Below are 17,108 nucleotides of genomic sequence, written 5' to 3' on the forward strand. Positions count from 1 at the left end.
AGGCACAACATCTGCAAGGCAAAGAAAGCCACCCCCAATTCACCATAGATTGGGAATTTCATTATTTTTAAATCAACCTCCTGATGTTTGCAGGACTATGGTTAACAGACAGTCCAGCTGCAGCCCTACGCCTGCCCTCTCCCACCTTAGCAGCAACCACTCCCCACACAGTGCCCCCCAGTCTCCTCACAAAGGTGGAACACGTGGCTTTTATACCATGCCTCCTAGGGCTGCGCATGCGCAGAGCAGAGACTCTCTCTTTCCCCCTCCCCCATGCTCTTGCCACCGTGAAGCTCTCGCGTGAAGGCGTAAAGGTCTCGCCCTGGCGAGCGCGCGACAAGCGACGCCTCGCCCTCAAACGGCTGCGCCTGCGCAATACACGGCCGGCGCCTGCGCAGTAAGTCGGGGCCCGTGTGTGGAGATGGGCGCGGCGGCGGCCGAGGCCAACCGGACCCTGTTCGTGGGGAACCTGGACCCCCGGGTCACCGAGGAGCTGATCTTCGAGCTCTTCCACCAGGTATCGGCTGCCGCGCTCCCCTGGGGGCGGGATCTGAGAGGGCGGGAAGAGACCGGGCGGTTTCCGGCAGCAGCCGCCCCCCCTCCCCCACCGCGCGCGCGCTGCGAGTGGGTGTCAGCCTCGCCCCCATGCCAGGCTCCGCCCGCGGGCCTGGCCGCACGGTCTGGCCCAGCCTGGGGTGACCAGACCCGCGGGGAGGGTGCCGCACACGCAGCCCCCTCCGCCCCGGGGCAGGCCGGGCTCCCCTTCCGCCGCTGCGGGGGAAGCGCCCGTGGGCAGCCCGGCGGAGGTCAGGACGGGTCTCCCCTGCGCGCTAACCCGCGCTCTGAGCCGGTGGACGAGCATCCACCCCGCACTGGAAAGCGGGGCTTGCGCTCCCTGGAGCCGGGTCTGTCGCGCGGCCTTGCTAACACGTCCACACGGCACTGGCCACGCCTGGCCTGAGGCTCTGAGCTGCAGCCACCCTGCAACATGTTACAGCGGGACTCGGATGCCGACCCACCCCTCCAGCAGGGTCCGGAATGCGTGCTGGCTTCAGTCAGATTGATTTGGACCACGGGGGGGGGTCTTAGGCTCAAACCTGAGTCAGAGCTTGGGCTTAGTTGTGCAGTGGAGACATACTCCGATTTTAAAGCCCGAAACAACCATTCTGATTATCTTGTCCAGTGATTCTCAAACTTCATTGCACACAAATTACTACACAACCCCACGAGGTGAGATCAAAGCCTCAGCCTGCCTGAACACCACCATCCCAGGTGGAGGGGCCAAAGCTTAAGCCTCACCACCCCATGCAGCGGGCGGGGAGCAAAGCTGAAGCCCAGGGCTTCAGCCCCCGGCAGGGGACTTGTAACCTGAGCCCCACTGCCCAGGGCTGAAGCCCTGGGCTTCAGTCCTGGGCCCCAGCAAGTCTAACACCAGCCCTGGTGACCCCATTAAAACTGGGTCGTGACCCATTTTGCGGTCCTGAGCCACAGTTTGAGAGCCCCTGATCTAGTCTGACCTCCTGCAAAAGGCAGATCAGAGCATTTTGCATGTCAAATCCTGCATCAACACCATTAAACTTTTACAATTTTATTGCCACGCTCATGATATTGTGTGTTTTTGTGAAGGCACAACAGCTGAAGTAGATTGAAGAATAATACCACACTTCTTACAGCACTTTATATTAGCAGATCTCAGAGCACTTTGCCATATTTTAATGTATTGTCCTCAATACTCTGAGGTGGAGGAATAGTCTCATTTTTATAGGTGAAGTACTGAGGGACAGAGAGGCTACATGAATTAACCAAGATCATACAGGAAGTCACCAGTCTTGAACTCTAATATCCCACTTATTAGGATAGGCCAGTGCCTCACCACTGAACCATCAACTAACACTTTAAAAAAAAAATCCATCATAATTGTGAAGGAAAGCTTGAAATGTGACCTGGTGGTGATCTAAAGGCTCAAACCTGGAAACATAGAAATCAAAACTTATTATTGTTAGATGTCATGATTTTTAAACCAATGTCACTATTTTTGATTGCTTGTGGCTGGCAGTATTGATCAAGCCTATTCCTTGGTCTCTTTCTTCCCTTTCTAATTTGATGTAGTCTTACCCTTCTATTGCAGTAAACGTTTTGCTCTTAGAGTGGCATAGGTGGCTTGCATAACTATAACTGCTTCTTATTACTATTACTCTTTGTATTGTGGTAGTGCCTAGAGGACACTATCTCAACATTGTATGCATGCATAATAAAAAGATACTCCTTGCCCCACACAGCTTCACTTAAATACAGATGCATGTAACCTGTCTCTGCAGAACGAGCATGGGTGTGGTGGTCTTTATGTGCTTGCTTATGAGTTTCTTGATTTCCCTTTTTCCATTTCTTTGTAAGAGTAAAACTCTTCTGAACTTGCTCCATTTTTATTTAACATTTTTTGTTTCTTGATTTGCAGGCAGGTCCAGTAATTAAAGTTAAAATACCTAAGGATAGAGATGGTAAACCAAAGCAATTTGCATTTGTGAATTTCAAACATGAAGAATCTGTCCCTTATGGAATGAGTCTGCTTAATGGGATCAAACTTTTTGGAAGGCCCATCAAAATTCAGTTCCGATCAGGTATCCATGAAATAAACATTTAAACAATCTAGTTGTTTTAGGCAAAGTGGAGTTATCTTTCCCCCCTTCACAAAAAACTTGACTATTTATATTTAATATTTTTAGATAAAAAGGATATTCATTGTAGGATATCAAATTGTCATTAACTTTTCTAATGGTTGGTATATTTGTGAAATGAAGGTGTCAGAACAGATGGTACACTAGCCTTTCCTTATTATACTTTTCCTGAAGCAAGAAACTTGTCTGTCAGTTCTGCCTGAACATAAGTTGCTTTTTTTGTGTGTAACTTTGATTTCAGGTTTTGTTTTTTACACTGCAAATATTGTGTGAATGGTGACTATAGTAATCCTAATCAGTCAATTACATCTGTGTATCTAGAGAACTTCTACATTTTCCTCAAGGCTGTTCAGATTCATAGTACGGGGGGGGAGCCTTCCGATTTAGTTGAGTATATACCCAAAGTTGTCTTAATAGCATTGAAACAGCAGAAATGGCTCAGACTCAAATGATGGGATTTGTTTTTCACAAAAGTCCTGGTCTCTCACCTCAGTTTTGATTATTGACCAAGAAGTGAGGTCTTGTATTAGTGTACAGGGAGTAACAAGGTTTGCCAGAGAGGAAGATACAGAGGGTGCAAATTATTGAAGATATTTTGGAAATGGATAGGATGGCAAATGAAGATCTCTCAAGTAGGGATAAATTGCTGCTGTTGAACAAATTCAAGAGAGTTGGAATTTGCATGTTCAGAAAGAGGGGAATCTTTTTGTTTTTAGTTTTTTTTTTTTTTTTCCCTGTGATGCTAATGAGGTTTTGAAGAGGCACAGTCATGAGGTTGTATAATGTTCTGGAGGCAACAATATAGAGTCTGAGTGAATGCCTGGGTTTGCCAGTGGGACTGACTGTGATGCCTGAAAAGAGGAAGGAAATAAATATTGGAATTCTTGGTTAAGAGTGCTCAAAAAGTGGTGGTAATCCTTTAGATCAGTGGTGCCCACCCTTATTACACAGGAGGGCCACATAAACCCAACTTTGTGTGGGTCAAACAGATTCTACATATTTTAGTAAGATTTAAAGTCACCTATATTGATTTATATTTTAAGTTCAGCATGTTTTGTATGTATTTAGATAGACAATACTGTACACAGAAAACCTTTTAACACACTTGTGCAAACTAAAATGATGCAAGCATGACAAAATGCTAATAAATTGGCTGTTAGCGTATTGTGTTGGAGCAGGCTGCGAGCCTTATGAAATGCTCTGGTGGTCCATGTACAGCCCGTGGGCCATAGAATTCATTTTATTTTCTTGGGTTTCATGCAAAAGGTTTATATATGTAGTACCAGATAAGTGGGGTCCGTAAACAATTAAATATATTCATGCCTATTACATCGGTGAAAAAATGGAGTTCAGTGAATGCACAGTTTAGTCATTTGGAGTGTAATACAGTATACACTGGAGTCAGAGGCAAAGCTCAGATTATTAATACGTTATGATAGTATCTAGTGGCTGCAACTAAGATTACTGCCCTATTGTGCTTAGTGCTGTATAGTAAAAGAGATGGTCCCTGCCTTGATGAGTCCATTGCTTTCAAGAGGTGAGGCTCAAAGCATTAGTGAAATGAGTTGCCTTAGGAAACATAAGCTTTCCTACAAGGTAAGGAGAGCTCACTCTAAAGGTTTCCTGCTATATGTTTAGATTATCTATTTTATAGCTCCAAGAGATACTCTAAACCAGTGGCTCTGAACCTTTCCACACTACTGTACCCCTTTCAAGAGTCTGATTTGTCTTGTGTAACCCCCAAGTTTCACCTGACTTAAACTTACAAAATCCGACATAAAAATACAAAAGTGTCACAGCACGCTATTACTGAAAAATTGCTTACTTTCTCATTTTTACTATACAATTATAAAATAAATCAATTGAAATATAAATATTGTATTTACGTTTCAGTGTATAATACACAGAGCAGTATAAACAAATCATGGTCTATTAAATTTTAGTTTGTACTGGCTTCACTAGTGCTTTTATGTAGCCTGTTGTAAAAACTAGGCAAATATCAAGATGAGTTGATGTACCCCCTGGAAGACCTCTGAGTACCGCCGGGGTACATGTACCCCTGGTTGAGGATCACTGCTCTAAACTCCTCATAGCTTTAGTTTTGTGGGGGGTAGGGGGGTATTGGTTTGATTATTATTTTTTTTTAAACAAATTACTGTTACTGGCATGTTAGTAACAGTTGCATCTGATTGCAGTTAAACTAGGTTTATTAGCAAGAATGTTGCAAGTTGATTGCATCTTTACCATTGGGTATTAAAACAATTGCAACACCCTGTTTTGTAAACCGGATTGTGTGCCTTGGCGGTTCACTGATGAAACCGCAAAGCTAATTAAGCAATGCAAAAGTGTTTCCATCTTCTAACAGATGTTCACTTCTTATCCGAACTTCCATTCATTCTTTAGGTTGTCTTTTAAAAATGTTTGTTTTAATTCAGGGAGTAGTCATGCATCTCAAGATGGCAATTCATCTTATTCCCAGCATGGAACTGCTAATACAAGTCCTTCCAGCACACCACATTCAACACCAAATTCCAACAGGTAAAGACTTCTGTCCCACCTCCCAGCAAGTGCTTATCAAATAAATACTTTAGTCATTTAATATATGGGGACTTTGCTGTAGTTGCTGTCCTGCTTCTGGGCAGAGTAGCAGTTGTACCTTCTTTCCAGTGTGAGGCCCTCTTCCTAGTCATTTATACCGTTTGTAGGTAGAGCACAGTTGTATCTCCTGGGCAACAAAATAAAAATTAGGAACCTACTGTGAGGAAAAGTATTTGGTGGGTTTTTTTTTTTTTTTTAAAACAAGTTTGAAAAATGTATGCCCCATGTGAAACACTACTTTCTAAAGCTTTCCACTTTATATGCTGTAGTGAGCTGTGTTCTTTTAGGGAAAATCTAGTGACATTTTGTAGTTATTTAGGGCAGGACTACACTACTGCTTAAGTTGATCTAACTTATATCACTCGGGTGTGGAAAAAGGCCCCCACACTCCCTCAGCGATGCAAGTTTCGTGCTGTCCACACCAGTGTTATATTGGCAGAAGATGCTCTCCCACTGATAGCTTCCGCTTCTCGCCAAGCGGGAGTAATTATGCCAATGGGAGAATGTTAAAGGTATGCTGTTACCTTGATGACTAGTCCCTTTTGAGAAAAGCTAAAAGCACTTTCAGGTATTATCACTCCTGTCTCAAAGTCCACCTGCCAATTCTTGTGGTCTGAGTCACTTCCCTGTTTAAGAATATTTTTCCATTGCTGTGTGAAAGACCCACACAGAAAAGGGGAAATAAGTGGGCAAAGGGCTGTCAAATGCACACAATAAGCAAGCCTTTAAACAAAGTTACAGCACTACGTGGTTTAAAACAAACAAACAAACAAACAAAACTAATGTGATTAGGCTGCTGATGCACCTTTAACTTGCACAATGATGGTATGAAACACTAAAGACTAAAATTCCTAATCTTTTTTCAGCAGATATGATAGGAGCACAGATAACACGTTAGCAACAGGATTCACATCCGTGCAGATGCTGCAGAGGTCTTTCTCATCTCCTGATAACCTTCAGAGACAAGTGGTATGCTGTTAAGTTAATAGAAACAGAAAATCTAAAGCTAGTGGTCATAAGCAGTAGGTGGATAACACATGAAAGAACTCTCTCCTTTTAATTTTAAGTACTTTTTACTGAGGGATGCTTATTTAACAGATACCGATTCACAGGAATGTGTTTATGGAGTGTTGAAAGTACGATTGCAGTTCCTGCCACTAAAGTGTTTAGTGCCTGGAAACTCTTTGAACCAAAGAGTAACTATAGATAAAGCAATCAGTGTACACTTCTAAACTTATTCTGTGAACCTGCATCCAGTCCTTCTGTTGTTAGTAAGTATTCACATCAAAGCTTTTCAGTTGAGGAGCAAATATGGTTCCACAAAGGACAACTTAGCATCCGTATGAATAAAACCATCAGCTCTGATTTCTTTCGTGCTGCTTGAGTGTAAACTTCTGAAAACAAATGCTCACTAGCCAAAAATAGGTCAGTATGTTACATATTTTCTTTTTGTCTCCTTTGGGTCATCTGTTTCTTAGCTCAGTGTAATCACTTCAACCAAAACCATCTCAAAGAAATTAAACGCTCTTGCTTTTTATCCTGAATTTTGTTTAGTATATCATTTAGAAGAGAGGAGTTAAGCAGGCCCAGTTCATTAGAGGGATGAAAATGCTGTATGATGTTAGTGTCCAGTAGAGAGAGTGTGGCTGCCATGAATGCTGATGCACAGTGCATGGTATTCCCCCTGTATTTACTATTTATGTAATGCAGAACTCCTAGCCCCTTTATAAGCATTTAAAAAACTGTCCTAAGTCTTGCACCATGGACTGTTAAGCTGTTCCATCAGTCATCCAGTCTCAGCAGAACCAAATGCTGATTCAGTATCCATCAACTCAGCTAGACTTCTTTCTTGATTAGCCTTTTTTCCCCCCAGATGAATAGTGGTACATGGCAGCAGTCACAATACAGTGGGAAGTATGGTTCTCCGCATTCAGATCAGTCCACTTATACCTCACCGGGGCAGCAGCAGAGTCATTCATTTAATCAGTCTTCAGGCTCACAAATGCAGCGTCGTCCAGATGGCTCATCAGCACAGCGCAAGAACAGGCTGAACTCCCATCCTTATCATATGGACAGCAGACATTTTAACCGTGAGCAGCGTTTTGGAGACTACGGATCTGATCATCATTACAGGGGGAACAGAGATGAGTACAGCTATGAAGACAGGAGTCCTCATGACCCTGGATCTGATCACTACTCCAGGGGGAACAGAGATGAGTACAGCTATGAAGACAGGAGTCCTCATGACCCTGGATCTGATCACTACTCCAGAGGGAACAGGGATGAGTACTGCTATGAAGACAGGAGCCACGATGGCTGGAGCCATGACTATAACCGAAGAGAGAACTACAGAGATGGCAAATGGCGCCCATCCCGGCATTAGCCAGTATTAAAAGTGGGCTCTCAAGAACTTTTATGGGCTCTCTCCTCCAGGTCTCAAATTGATTTTAACAGTGTATAGAGTAACATCGTAAGTTACCTTTTAAAAAAGTTTGTAAAGTCACGTGCATTACCTTTTTTTAAAAGAAAAAGCAGCTTCATTTTTATTGTATTAACCTTTCACCTCAGGGTTTTATGTAGAGAAATGTGCCACAACTTTAAAAAAAAAATCATTGTAGTTTGGTGAAATTGTACAGCTTGGTTGTATTATAAAGAAAATTTGTATTTTTTTAGTGTAATTAAAAAAAGTAGTCTCTGCAACAGGTCTGGTGGTAATCCCATTAAACAAATTCCTTGTAATATGATACATGTGGCAGTTTAAATATTGAAGACAGTGTTTTCATACTGAAATAAATGTTGCTTTTGAAAATGTATTGAAGAATAGTATTTAATGTAATTGCCCTGTAAAATCTGTGGATAAAACAATTTCAGTGTTCCAAATTCTTGCATTTAAGGACTTAATATGCTCTCCTTTGTTCCAATCTTGGGCCTTTTGATTTTAATAATTGTTTTAAAATTATGTGCAGTAGCCTAAAATGTTTGAAGAAATTATGTTTATGTAACTAAAACCACTCAGGAACTGATTGCATGCCTTGAAGTAGGTTGTCTATATTTTACAAAATCTAAATTTAGCTTGTACCTCTTGATGTAAAGAATTTTTGTTTAATGCATAGGAGAAACAGGGGTGCCTATTTTATAAGTATTTTCAATGTATGCCCCTAATTTTTATGCAATATTACTTATTTAACTTTTAAATCAGTTGCTGAAAAATTGTGGTATGACTGAGGTACAGTATCCAAAAATAATAAGGGTTGATTTTTTTCTTTGATTAGTAACTAAGAGGCTGTTAGTGTGACAGAATTTCACATGTATTGAAACCTTGTTTAAATAACTGAACTCTATTCATGTGCCCAGATCACCTTTTAATATATGCATTCCTATGTTTCAGTATAGCAATAAACTTTTTTATAAAAGCATATTCAGTGAAAAGTTTCAGAGGATGTTGAGAAGTAAACTCTACAGTAAGCGGCTTCTCTTCAGCTTGCATCTTAGTGTCTCTCCTACATAGCTAGTGATTGTCAAACTGATGGTTGAGTGAGAATTGAGTGGTAATTAGAAATACAGAACCAACTAGAGGACTTACTGAAGAGTCTAATTCTTTCAGACTTTTGATTTAATGTCTTTTACATAAGAAACATTCTAAGTCACAGCGACTTGCTCAAAACCAAACTAGTCAGAGTAAGGAAAATAGAATAGCCAGTATTGTCAAGAGGAATGAATATGCTCAGTGTTTTCCTGAAAGATTTAAAGAACTGAGATATCACTAAAGACCCTATCTTTATTTAAAGCTTGGCATTGGATGACAAGTTGCAGTACTGAGACATGGAGACTAAACTCTAGATTTTAATAGTTCAAATCTACTTGGCCTATATAAAATTTGTTAGTTGCTTGTCTCCTAGTCTTTGCCTCTTCTCATGTATTGTAATTGTCAGGCTCCATAATTCATTTTTTTTTTAAATATAACATGTTCCATAAAGTTTCTTTTCAGATCAAACTGATGTGTGTTTGAGAACTTGTACTACTGTGTGACTAAAGAGGATTTCCATTTAATATCAGACTCCATTTTTGACTAGCACAAAAATTCACCCAACTATGAGAATAAAATATTGTAATCAGTTACGCAAGGTGCAAATAATATGAAGAGAAGTAACTTTAATGCTGTGATGCTCTTAGAACATTTTCTGTTACATATGTGTGATGGTCTGTGCCCCTAAGGTCAGGGCAGTGCAGCCTAGCAGCCAGAGTTCAATGGAGCCACCCTTGGGGTGCAGAGCAGCCTGGCCTAGCGGCCAGAATTCAATGAGGGTGGGGCACCCACCAAGGGGTGTAGTTGCCCCTGTAGGGGGACCCAGGCCCACCCGACTCCACTGGGCGCTACGAGTGGCATGGCAACTTGCCACTCACTCAGAAGGGGCATCCTACAAAAACACTGAGGTTTCCCGGGTGGAAGGTACCACTCCATTACCGTCTCTGGGTCATTTCCTACCAGTACCTGCGTTAGGGTCTCCCATAAGATTTCGGATGCCCCATGGTCAGTTGGGCCGGTTGCCTCCTGTGGCTCCTCCAGCTGCCGGGGTTCAAGCGGGCCTGGGGAGGCTCTGATTCCTGGCGTAGTCAGGAGCTGTGGTTGGCCCTCCACAGGAGCTTCCCAGAAAGGTCCTTCCTCCGCAGCCTTCAGCCCAGAATGAGCTGGGCTTCCTTCCTTTATACTGCTAGAGTATTTGGAGCATGCCCAGTCCTGCTGGGGAGGCGGGACTTCACCCTGTCTGGGCTAGTGCGGGGTAAGCAGACCCCGTCACACACCCTCCCCCTTAAGAAGGGCCCCCAAGGGCGGTCCGTCTCCTCTTCCTCCCCTCCCTGTCTAGAAAAAAGTCTGCGTTAACGTGGGTCTTACCTGAATGATGAAATATGCAAAAGTCGTAAGGTTGGAGTGAGAGGTCAGCGCATAAGCCGGGGGTTCGTGTCCTTCATGCTGTGTATCCACCTGAGGGGGGCATGGTCCGTGATCAATTTGAAGGTGTTCCCCAGCAGGTAATAGCGCAGGGCGTCAATAGCCCATTTCACGGCTGGGGCCTCTTTCTCTTTTGTTGAGTAATGTTCCCGAGGAAATAATTTGCAACTCAAGTACATTACTGGGTGTTTTTCTTCCTCCAGCTCTTGGGAGAGTACGGCCTCTAAGCCCACCTCTGAGGTGTCTGGATTATGAACTCCTTTGTAAAGTCGGGGTGTCGCAGGACTGGTTCCTGTGTGAGTTGCTCTTTCAGAGTCTTGGAAGGCCTCGTTGCACTGGTCAGACTACTGCACCTGTCACAGCTGAGAGTTTGTCAGGTCCGAAAGGGGGCGGGCTACGGTTGCAAAGTCTGGTACGAAACAGCGATAGTACCCAGCCAGTCCCAAAAACTGGCATACCTGTTTTTTTGTCTTGGGTGTGGGTGTATCCATAAGGGCTTGTACCTTTTTGATTAGGGGGTGCAATTTCCCTCCCCCTACAACATACCCGAGGTATGTTACCTCCTCCTGCTTGATCGCACTTTGCCAGGTTGGCCTTGAGGCCAGCTGTTCTAAGGGCCTGGAACACCCCAGTGAGGTGTCGAAGGTGGTCCTCCCAGTTACTACTGTAGACTACAGTGTTGTCTATATAAGCCACTGCATACTGATCGTGAGGCAGCAAGATCTCATTCATCAGCTGCTGAAAAGTCGTTGCGGCTCCGTGTAGCCCGAACAGCATGGTTACAAAGTGGAAGAGGCCGAATGGCGTTGGAAAGACCGTTTTTTCCCCTGGTATTAGGGGGATTTGCCAGTACCCTTCTAGTTAAGTCTAGGGTTGATAGATACCTCGCTCCCCCGAGTCGTTCTATGAGTTCTTTTGCACAGAGCATTGGGTACGCATCAAACCGGGAGATAGCATTGACCTGGGAATCGAGTGTTCCCATCGGGTTTTGGGACCAGAACGATTGGGCTTCGCCATTCACTCTTGACGCCCTGACCACCCCCATCTCAAGCATTGTATCCAGTTCCTGTCGTACTGCGGCCCACATCTTCTGGGGCAGCAGATTGTGGTCGTCCCTCACTCTCTGACTGGGTGTTGTCACAATGTGATGGCTCAGAAGGTTGGTTCATCCCGGGCAGGTTAATAGAACATCGGGGAAGTCCCATATGAGCTGCTGTATTTGCTCCTGCTGTGCTGGGGTGAGTCCTGCCCTAAGCGTAGCCTGCCTTGGATCTAGGGGTTCCTCCGCTAGCAGTCCAAGTTCTGGGGCCAGCAGTGACGGGGTGATGAACAGGGCCTCTCTTGCTTTCCAGGCCTTCAAAAGATTTATGTGATACGTACGGTTATCCCTCCATCATCCTGGCAGCCGGACCTCGTAATCTACTGGCCCGACCCGCCGGGTCACCTCGGCTAGGAGCTTTGACTCTGCAGAGGGCAATAAAAGCAACTCCCAATCCCCCGGGTCAAAACTCCGCACCTTACTTCCTCTGTTATAGATCCGTTCTTGTGTCTTTTGGGCCCGCATCAGGTTCTCTCGGGCGAAAGCACTCAAGGCTCAGAGCCGCTTTTGGAGGTGTAACACATACTGGGTGATCCTGAGTACTCGTGCCTCCTGTGCCTTCCAGTCTTCCCTCAGGAGGTCCAGGATTCTTCTGGGTTGTCTGCCATATAAGAGTTCAAAGGGTGAGAACCCAGTCGATGCTTAGGGCACCTCCCTTATAGCGAACAGCAGGGCTGGCAATAGTGCATCCCAATGGCTGGGGTCCTCCTCCACGATTTTCTGCAACATGGACTTCAGGGTACCGTTAAAGCGCTCCACTAGACAGTCTGTGAATGGTAAACTGACACCCGGAGTGTCCATATATTCAGGAGGCGGCTCCAGGGGCCACTGGGCGGCTGTAGCGACCCGCTCGAAAGTGACCAGGAACGCCTCGGGGTTGTCCCCTGGCCCCACCTTAGTGAGGCATATCGGCAGCCCTGCCAAAGTCTCTCCAGATCCCGCCCCGGTGGGCATGGCGGCTGGGGCTCCCGGTGGGCGTAGTAGAGTTGCCACTTGCTGGACCAGGCGTTCTTGTTGTACTTGTTGCTGGGCAGCCAAGTCACGAAGGAGTTGCTGCTGTTGTTCCTGATGCTGGCTCGCCATCTGCTGCATCATGTGAGCCTGTTGCTGTCGCTGTTGGGCCGCCTGCTCTTGCTGACTCTCCAGCATCCACTTTAGAAGCTTCTCGGTATCCATCTTGGATGGCAGTGGGGCTCCCATCGTCTAGATTCCTTCCCCTGGACCTTTCAGCTGGTCCCGGGCGTTGCCCACATTCTCCACCATGTGTGACTGTCTACGCCCCTAGGGTCAGGGCAGTGCGGCCTAGCGGCCAGAGTCAATGGACCAGCCCTTGGGTGCAGGGCAGTATGGCCTAGCAGCCAGAGTTCAATGGGGGTGGGGCGCCCACCAAGCGGTGTGGCTGCCTCTGTAACAGTAGCAACTTGCCACTAACTCAGCTGGGGGGGGGGGGAGGGGGGGAGGGGAGAGGCCCTACCAGGATCTGTGTTGGGGTCTCCCATGAGACTTCGGATTCTCCGTGGTCAGTTGGGCTGGTCGCCTCCTGTGGCTCCTATGAAGCAAAGATGGAGGACTTGATACATGATATGGTAGCTAACATTTCATTTTATGTTAATTGGAAGATTTAAAAAAATAAATTAAAAAAATACTTTTGGCAGAAGACTTTTGGAATAACAAATGGATGTCTTTCAAAGACTCCATCCTTAATTTTACAGAACTCAACCATTTTGGCTTGGCCTTTGGGAGTTTTTTTGTTTTTTTTTAATTGTAGGCTATACAGTAGATACTCAGCAAAGTTGACATTTTACTACTACGTGTTAGTACATCAATCAGAAAACCAATCCTCTGCAAATAGTAACTATTTGCTGTCTCCTTTTCCCTAGCTGATATACAGTATAACACTCAAATTTAAAAAAACTTACCAATCCATTTAATTTAATAACATGCAAAGAATGAAATATCAATCATAATTTAACTCACCTTTTCCTTCTGTGTAGTGCTAGTTCTAGAAAGTTAAGCTGTTCACGTTCTGAGTTAGCATGACCTGTTCTGCTCTCTGAATAAGTTATTGGGCATGATTTTCAGAACAGGTGCAGTGAATTTAATTAGAAGCTGAATGAGCTGCAGGGAAGACAGAAAACCACATCTTGCTTACAAACTTTGGATATGAGCCTAACCATACAATTTGCCAGAAAATATCAATTATTTTGTAAATAAGAAAGAAGCGATTGGTTTTAGCTGAGTAAATATAAGTGTGTTCATCCTGTCACAGTTTCAGAACGCTTGTTTAAAAAGTTTTGGTATGAAAAATAAGAAGGGGAAGTTTAGCAGGATGCAGGTGATTTTTTCTCTCTCTCTGCTAGTTCACCAATTTCTTTGAAGCACACATCATAATGGAAGTGTTGGGATAGCATCTGGGAAACTGCTGAAAAAGTGCAGACTCCCTTATTTCTTGTAGCACTGAAAACTAGCATTTGTGATCCTTGTGCAGTATACATTCTGGAAAAGTATTTTTTTAAACTGGTGTAGACATAGCTAAGTTGACTTTTCTTGCTTGGATAACAGTTTCAATGTAAAAACTACAAGTTAGTTTAATAAATCATGTATTTTGTCTTAATGTTCTTTTTACTTAAAAATGCTAGCAGTAGTACCAGGCAATAAGATCTAGTGCTAAAATTCCTCATAAATTAGATTTTAATAGATGTGGTAATGTGACAATTTCATAATAAACACTCAAGGCCAGATTTTACTATGAAAAATATATTAGAATTCTTTACCTTTTCTAAAATATTTTTCACATACCACCTTCTATTTCACAATGAGATATTTCATGACTTGTAAGATCTGTGACTGCAACAGCAGAAAACTACCATATTAAAAACATATCCATAAGACATCTTGGACATTTAGATATTGATTCTGTAGGATGCTAGTTGAAATTAGAAATGTAAAAATTAAAAGTACCATTGGTATTTTATGCATATATCCATGAACTGCTTGTAAATCACCTGGATTTATGCACCAAGTGTGCTGAATAGGTGTTCTGATTTTAGAATGCCAGGGCCATTAAATAGGACCTGGGTTTTCTGTTTTGTGGGAAATTCTGCAGTTTTGAGTTTGTTTTGAAACTTAACAAAACCAAACATTTTGAAATGATCCAAACATAAGAACAGCCAAACTGGGTCAGACCAAAGGTCCATCTAGCCCAGTATCTTGTCGTCCGACAGTGGCCAATGCCAAGTGCCCCAGAGGGAACGAACAGAACAGGTAATCATCAAGTGATCCATCCTCAGCTTCTGGCAAAAAATTTTGTAATTGACTTTTTAAACTTTTAATGTTTATTTAAAAATGCATTTCCTTCCGAAAAATTGTTTTGAAATAAATGTTTTCTTTAAAGAATTACTGCTCCCCCTGGAATTAAAAAAAATACAAACATTTCTAGTGGATATAGGCTTTAAAAAGTTAGTTTGTTTTGGGACAAATTTGTTTTGGGACAAATTTGTTAGTAGTTTACTTTAACTTTGTCTATTGACAAACGAGACAAACAAATTCAGCACTTTCCTCTCTGGAAAGCACTGAGAACCTTGAGAGCAGCTTTCAGCAAACATCTAAGTTTTTAGTTTCAAGAAATCAGTAAAAGCACAAGTTCGTTAGGGGCCACAAGCCACCTCCAGTTGTAGTGAAGTTGGAGAAACTGCCACAAGAAGCTGTTGTTTGGATTTACCAAACCGCATTTAAACACATTTATGAGAAAGGTGCACATGTGTGTACCTAAGCTCCCGTTATTGAAACCAGCTTGAATATAACTTCTTGGTGCTGTGCTTGAAAACAAGATATATTTGCAATTAAGCACCAAATTACCAGCCATTGTTGGCATATCGGTGAATTCATTTTGTAAATTAAGGGTCATATTACTGCTGTCAAAAAAAAAAAAAAAATGCTGTGCCCATCACTCCAGTGCCCTGCTGTGATATTGCTTTGATGCAATGAGACAGCCCTAACCACAGGGGGGAAAGCTTTATTTATTTAAAATAAACTTGCTTTTTCCATGGTGATATGCTACCTGATGGGAAATCCAAGCAGCACTAGGTTTTTTTTTAAATTGAACACCCTAACGTGGCTCATACTTCACTCTGCCGCCTATGCTACAACCACAATGCAGTAGTTTCTGCTTCCTAACTGGCTACTTTAGGGCCTCAAGAACATTTCTGTGTGCTTCACGTGAGCAAACAAAGTTGGACTTACACATGAAATTAAAAATGGTTGGGGAGGGTTCAATGATTTGACAATGGGGCACAGACCCTTTCTCCTCTTGATTCTTCATTTGAGCGCAGGTCAGGTTGGGAATGGCTTTCCCACCAGATGTCACTATCTAATGGCTGTTCCGTAACCCCTACATGAAATGACTTGGTGGGTTTTGGTCCACTTTCTAGTGGACAGGTTTTGCATTATAAAAAACCATCCTCATTTGGCATTCTTGTTGGCAGCCTCAGGAGAGTCTGAAGTCCCCCCTCGCTCCTGGAGGTTGTTCCTACATGAAGGCTGATGCCCATTTGCTGGGAGCAGTGCCTATACTGTACCTGTCCTAGACGCAGAGGAGTTCATTATCCAATTTCCAGTTTCAGCCAATTTGGCACTTTTCACCAGCACAAAATACAAATTTGAGAGGGAATGATTATTTTCCAGAGCAAATGGAAAGGAAATATGGGCCTGGGGATTAAGGGGCAACTGTGATCACTTTGTTTCCTCCCACCTTTTGTCTGTCTTCCCTGTTTTGACTGTGGGATCTTTGGGGCAGGGATCTTCTATGTTTGCACAGTGCCTGGTGCAGTGGCGTCCAGGTACTATAATTAAGGCTGCAATTTAGTCATGGAGGTCACAGATTCCGTGACTTCCAAAGCCCTCCGTGATTTCAGCCAGCTCCAGCTGGGAGCAGCAGGGTCCTTTGCTGCCTGCGGAGGCAGGGAGCTGCGGGGTACCCCTACTGCCCCAGGTGGTGGGAGCCCCCTGCAGCTGCCGGCAGCAGGCGGACCCCCTGCTGCTCCTGGCCGCCGCAGGCGGCAAGTGGGACCCCCACTGCTCAGAGCCACCAGCAGAAGGGGACCCTGGAGCTCCCAACCTGTCTACAGCTGCCCAGGCGCCTCGTTTTGTCATGGATATTTGTAGTAAAAGTCAGAGACAGGGCTTGGGCGTCCGTGAATTTTTCATTATTGCCCATGACCTGTCCGTGACTTTTACTACAAATATCTGTGACAAAATCTTAGCCTTAACTATAATACAAATAAGTGACAACTAATCAGGGTTCTGATTGTCCCATTCATGTCACAGTGGCTCACTCTATGAATTATTTTGTTATTTATTTGTGTTTTATGGGAGACTAGGCTATTGATGATGCAGCTGCGTCAATGAGCAATATTAGAGGCCCCGGCCTTGAGGAAGTAAATGGAATTTACTTCTTTTAAATTATTGGTATTATCTTAGTGCCTAGGAGCCCCAGTCATGGACTAGAACCTGCAACCCAAACAGCCCTCAGTGTAAAATACTCCCTGTAGAGGCGCGCTTGGAGCAGAGTAAAAACTAAGCATCTGCCCTTGAGAGTTAGCAGCAGTACAGACGTGGAGATAGGGGACGTGTGGAGACTACAAGCCCCAGCATGCACTGCTGTTTGGGAGGGTGGAAATATTCCTTCCTGTGATGCCCGGGGGGGGTGACTACATTTCCCAGCAGGCGCCGGGCCAGACCAGTCACAGGACTGAGTGGGGAGATGGCGCATGGGCGTCTGGGAATT

General features: G+C 44.0%; 1 protein-coding gene across 2 annotated transcripts; it reads left to right on the plus strand.

Moving 5' to 3' along the window:
- The first annotated feature begins 307 nt into the window (after positions 1-307).
- RBM7 (RNA binding motif protein 7) lies at positions 308-8,689 on the plus strand. 2 transcript variants are annotated; one of them, XM_005291395.4, is made up of 5 exons: positions 308-517; positions 2,456-2,618; positions 5,111-5,213; positions 6,140-6,242; positions 7,147-8,689. In XM_005291395.4, the coding sequence occupies exons 1-5, from the start codon at positions 422-424 to the stop codon at positions 7,654-7,656; spliced, it is 975 nt and encodes a 324-aa protein (XP_005291452.1). In that variant the 5' UTR covers positions 308-421; the 3' UTR covers positions 7,657-8,689. The 2 variants fall into 2 exon arrangements, with proteins under 2 accessions (XP_005291452.1, XP_005291453.1); XM_005291396.4 differs by having other exon boundaries at positions 6,143-6,242.
- Positions 8,690-17,108: the final 8,419 nt, after the last annotated feature.

This window comes from Chrysemys picta, chromosome 16 (assembly GCF_011386835.1).
Source record: "Chrysemys picta bellii isolate R12L10 chromosome 16, ASM1138683v2, whole genome shotgun sequence".
Taxonomy (NCBI): Eukaryota; Metazoa; Chordata; order Testudines; family Emydidae; genus Chrysemys; species Chrysemys picta.

Excerpts from the sequence above, each read along its gene's own strand:
- RBM7 (XM_005291395.4), top strand. The coding sequence starts at position 422 with ATGGGCGCGGCGGCGGCCGAGGCCAACCGGACCCTGTTCGTGGGGAAC. Across the intron at positions 2,619-5,110 it reads CAAAATTCAGTTCCGATCAG|GGAGTAGTCATGCATCTCAA; the intron begins GTATCCATGAAA and ends GTTTTAATTCAG. Across the intron at positions 6,243-7,146 it reads ATAACCTTCAGAGACAAGTG|ATGAATAGTGGTACATGGCA; the intron begins GTATGCTGTTAA and ends TTTTCCCCCCAG.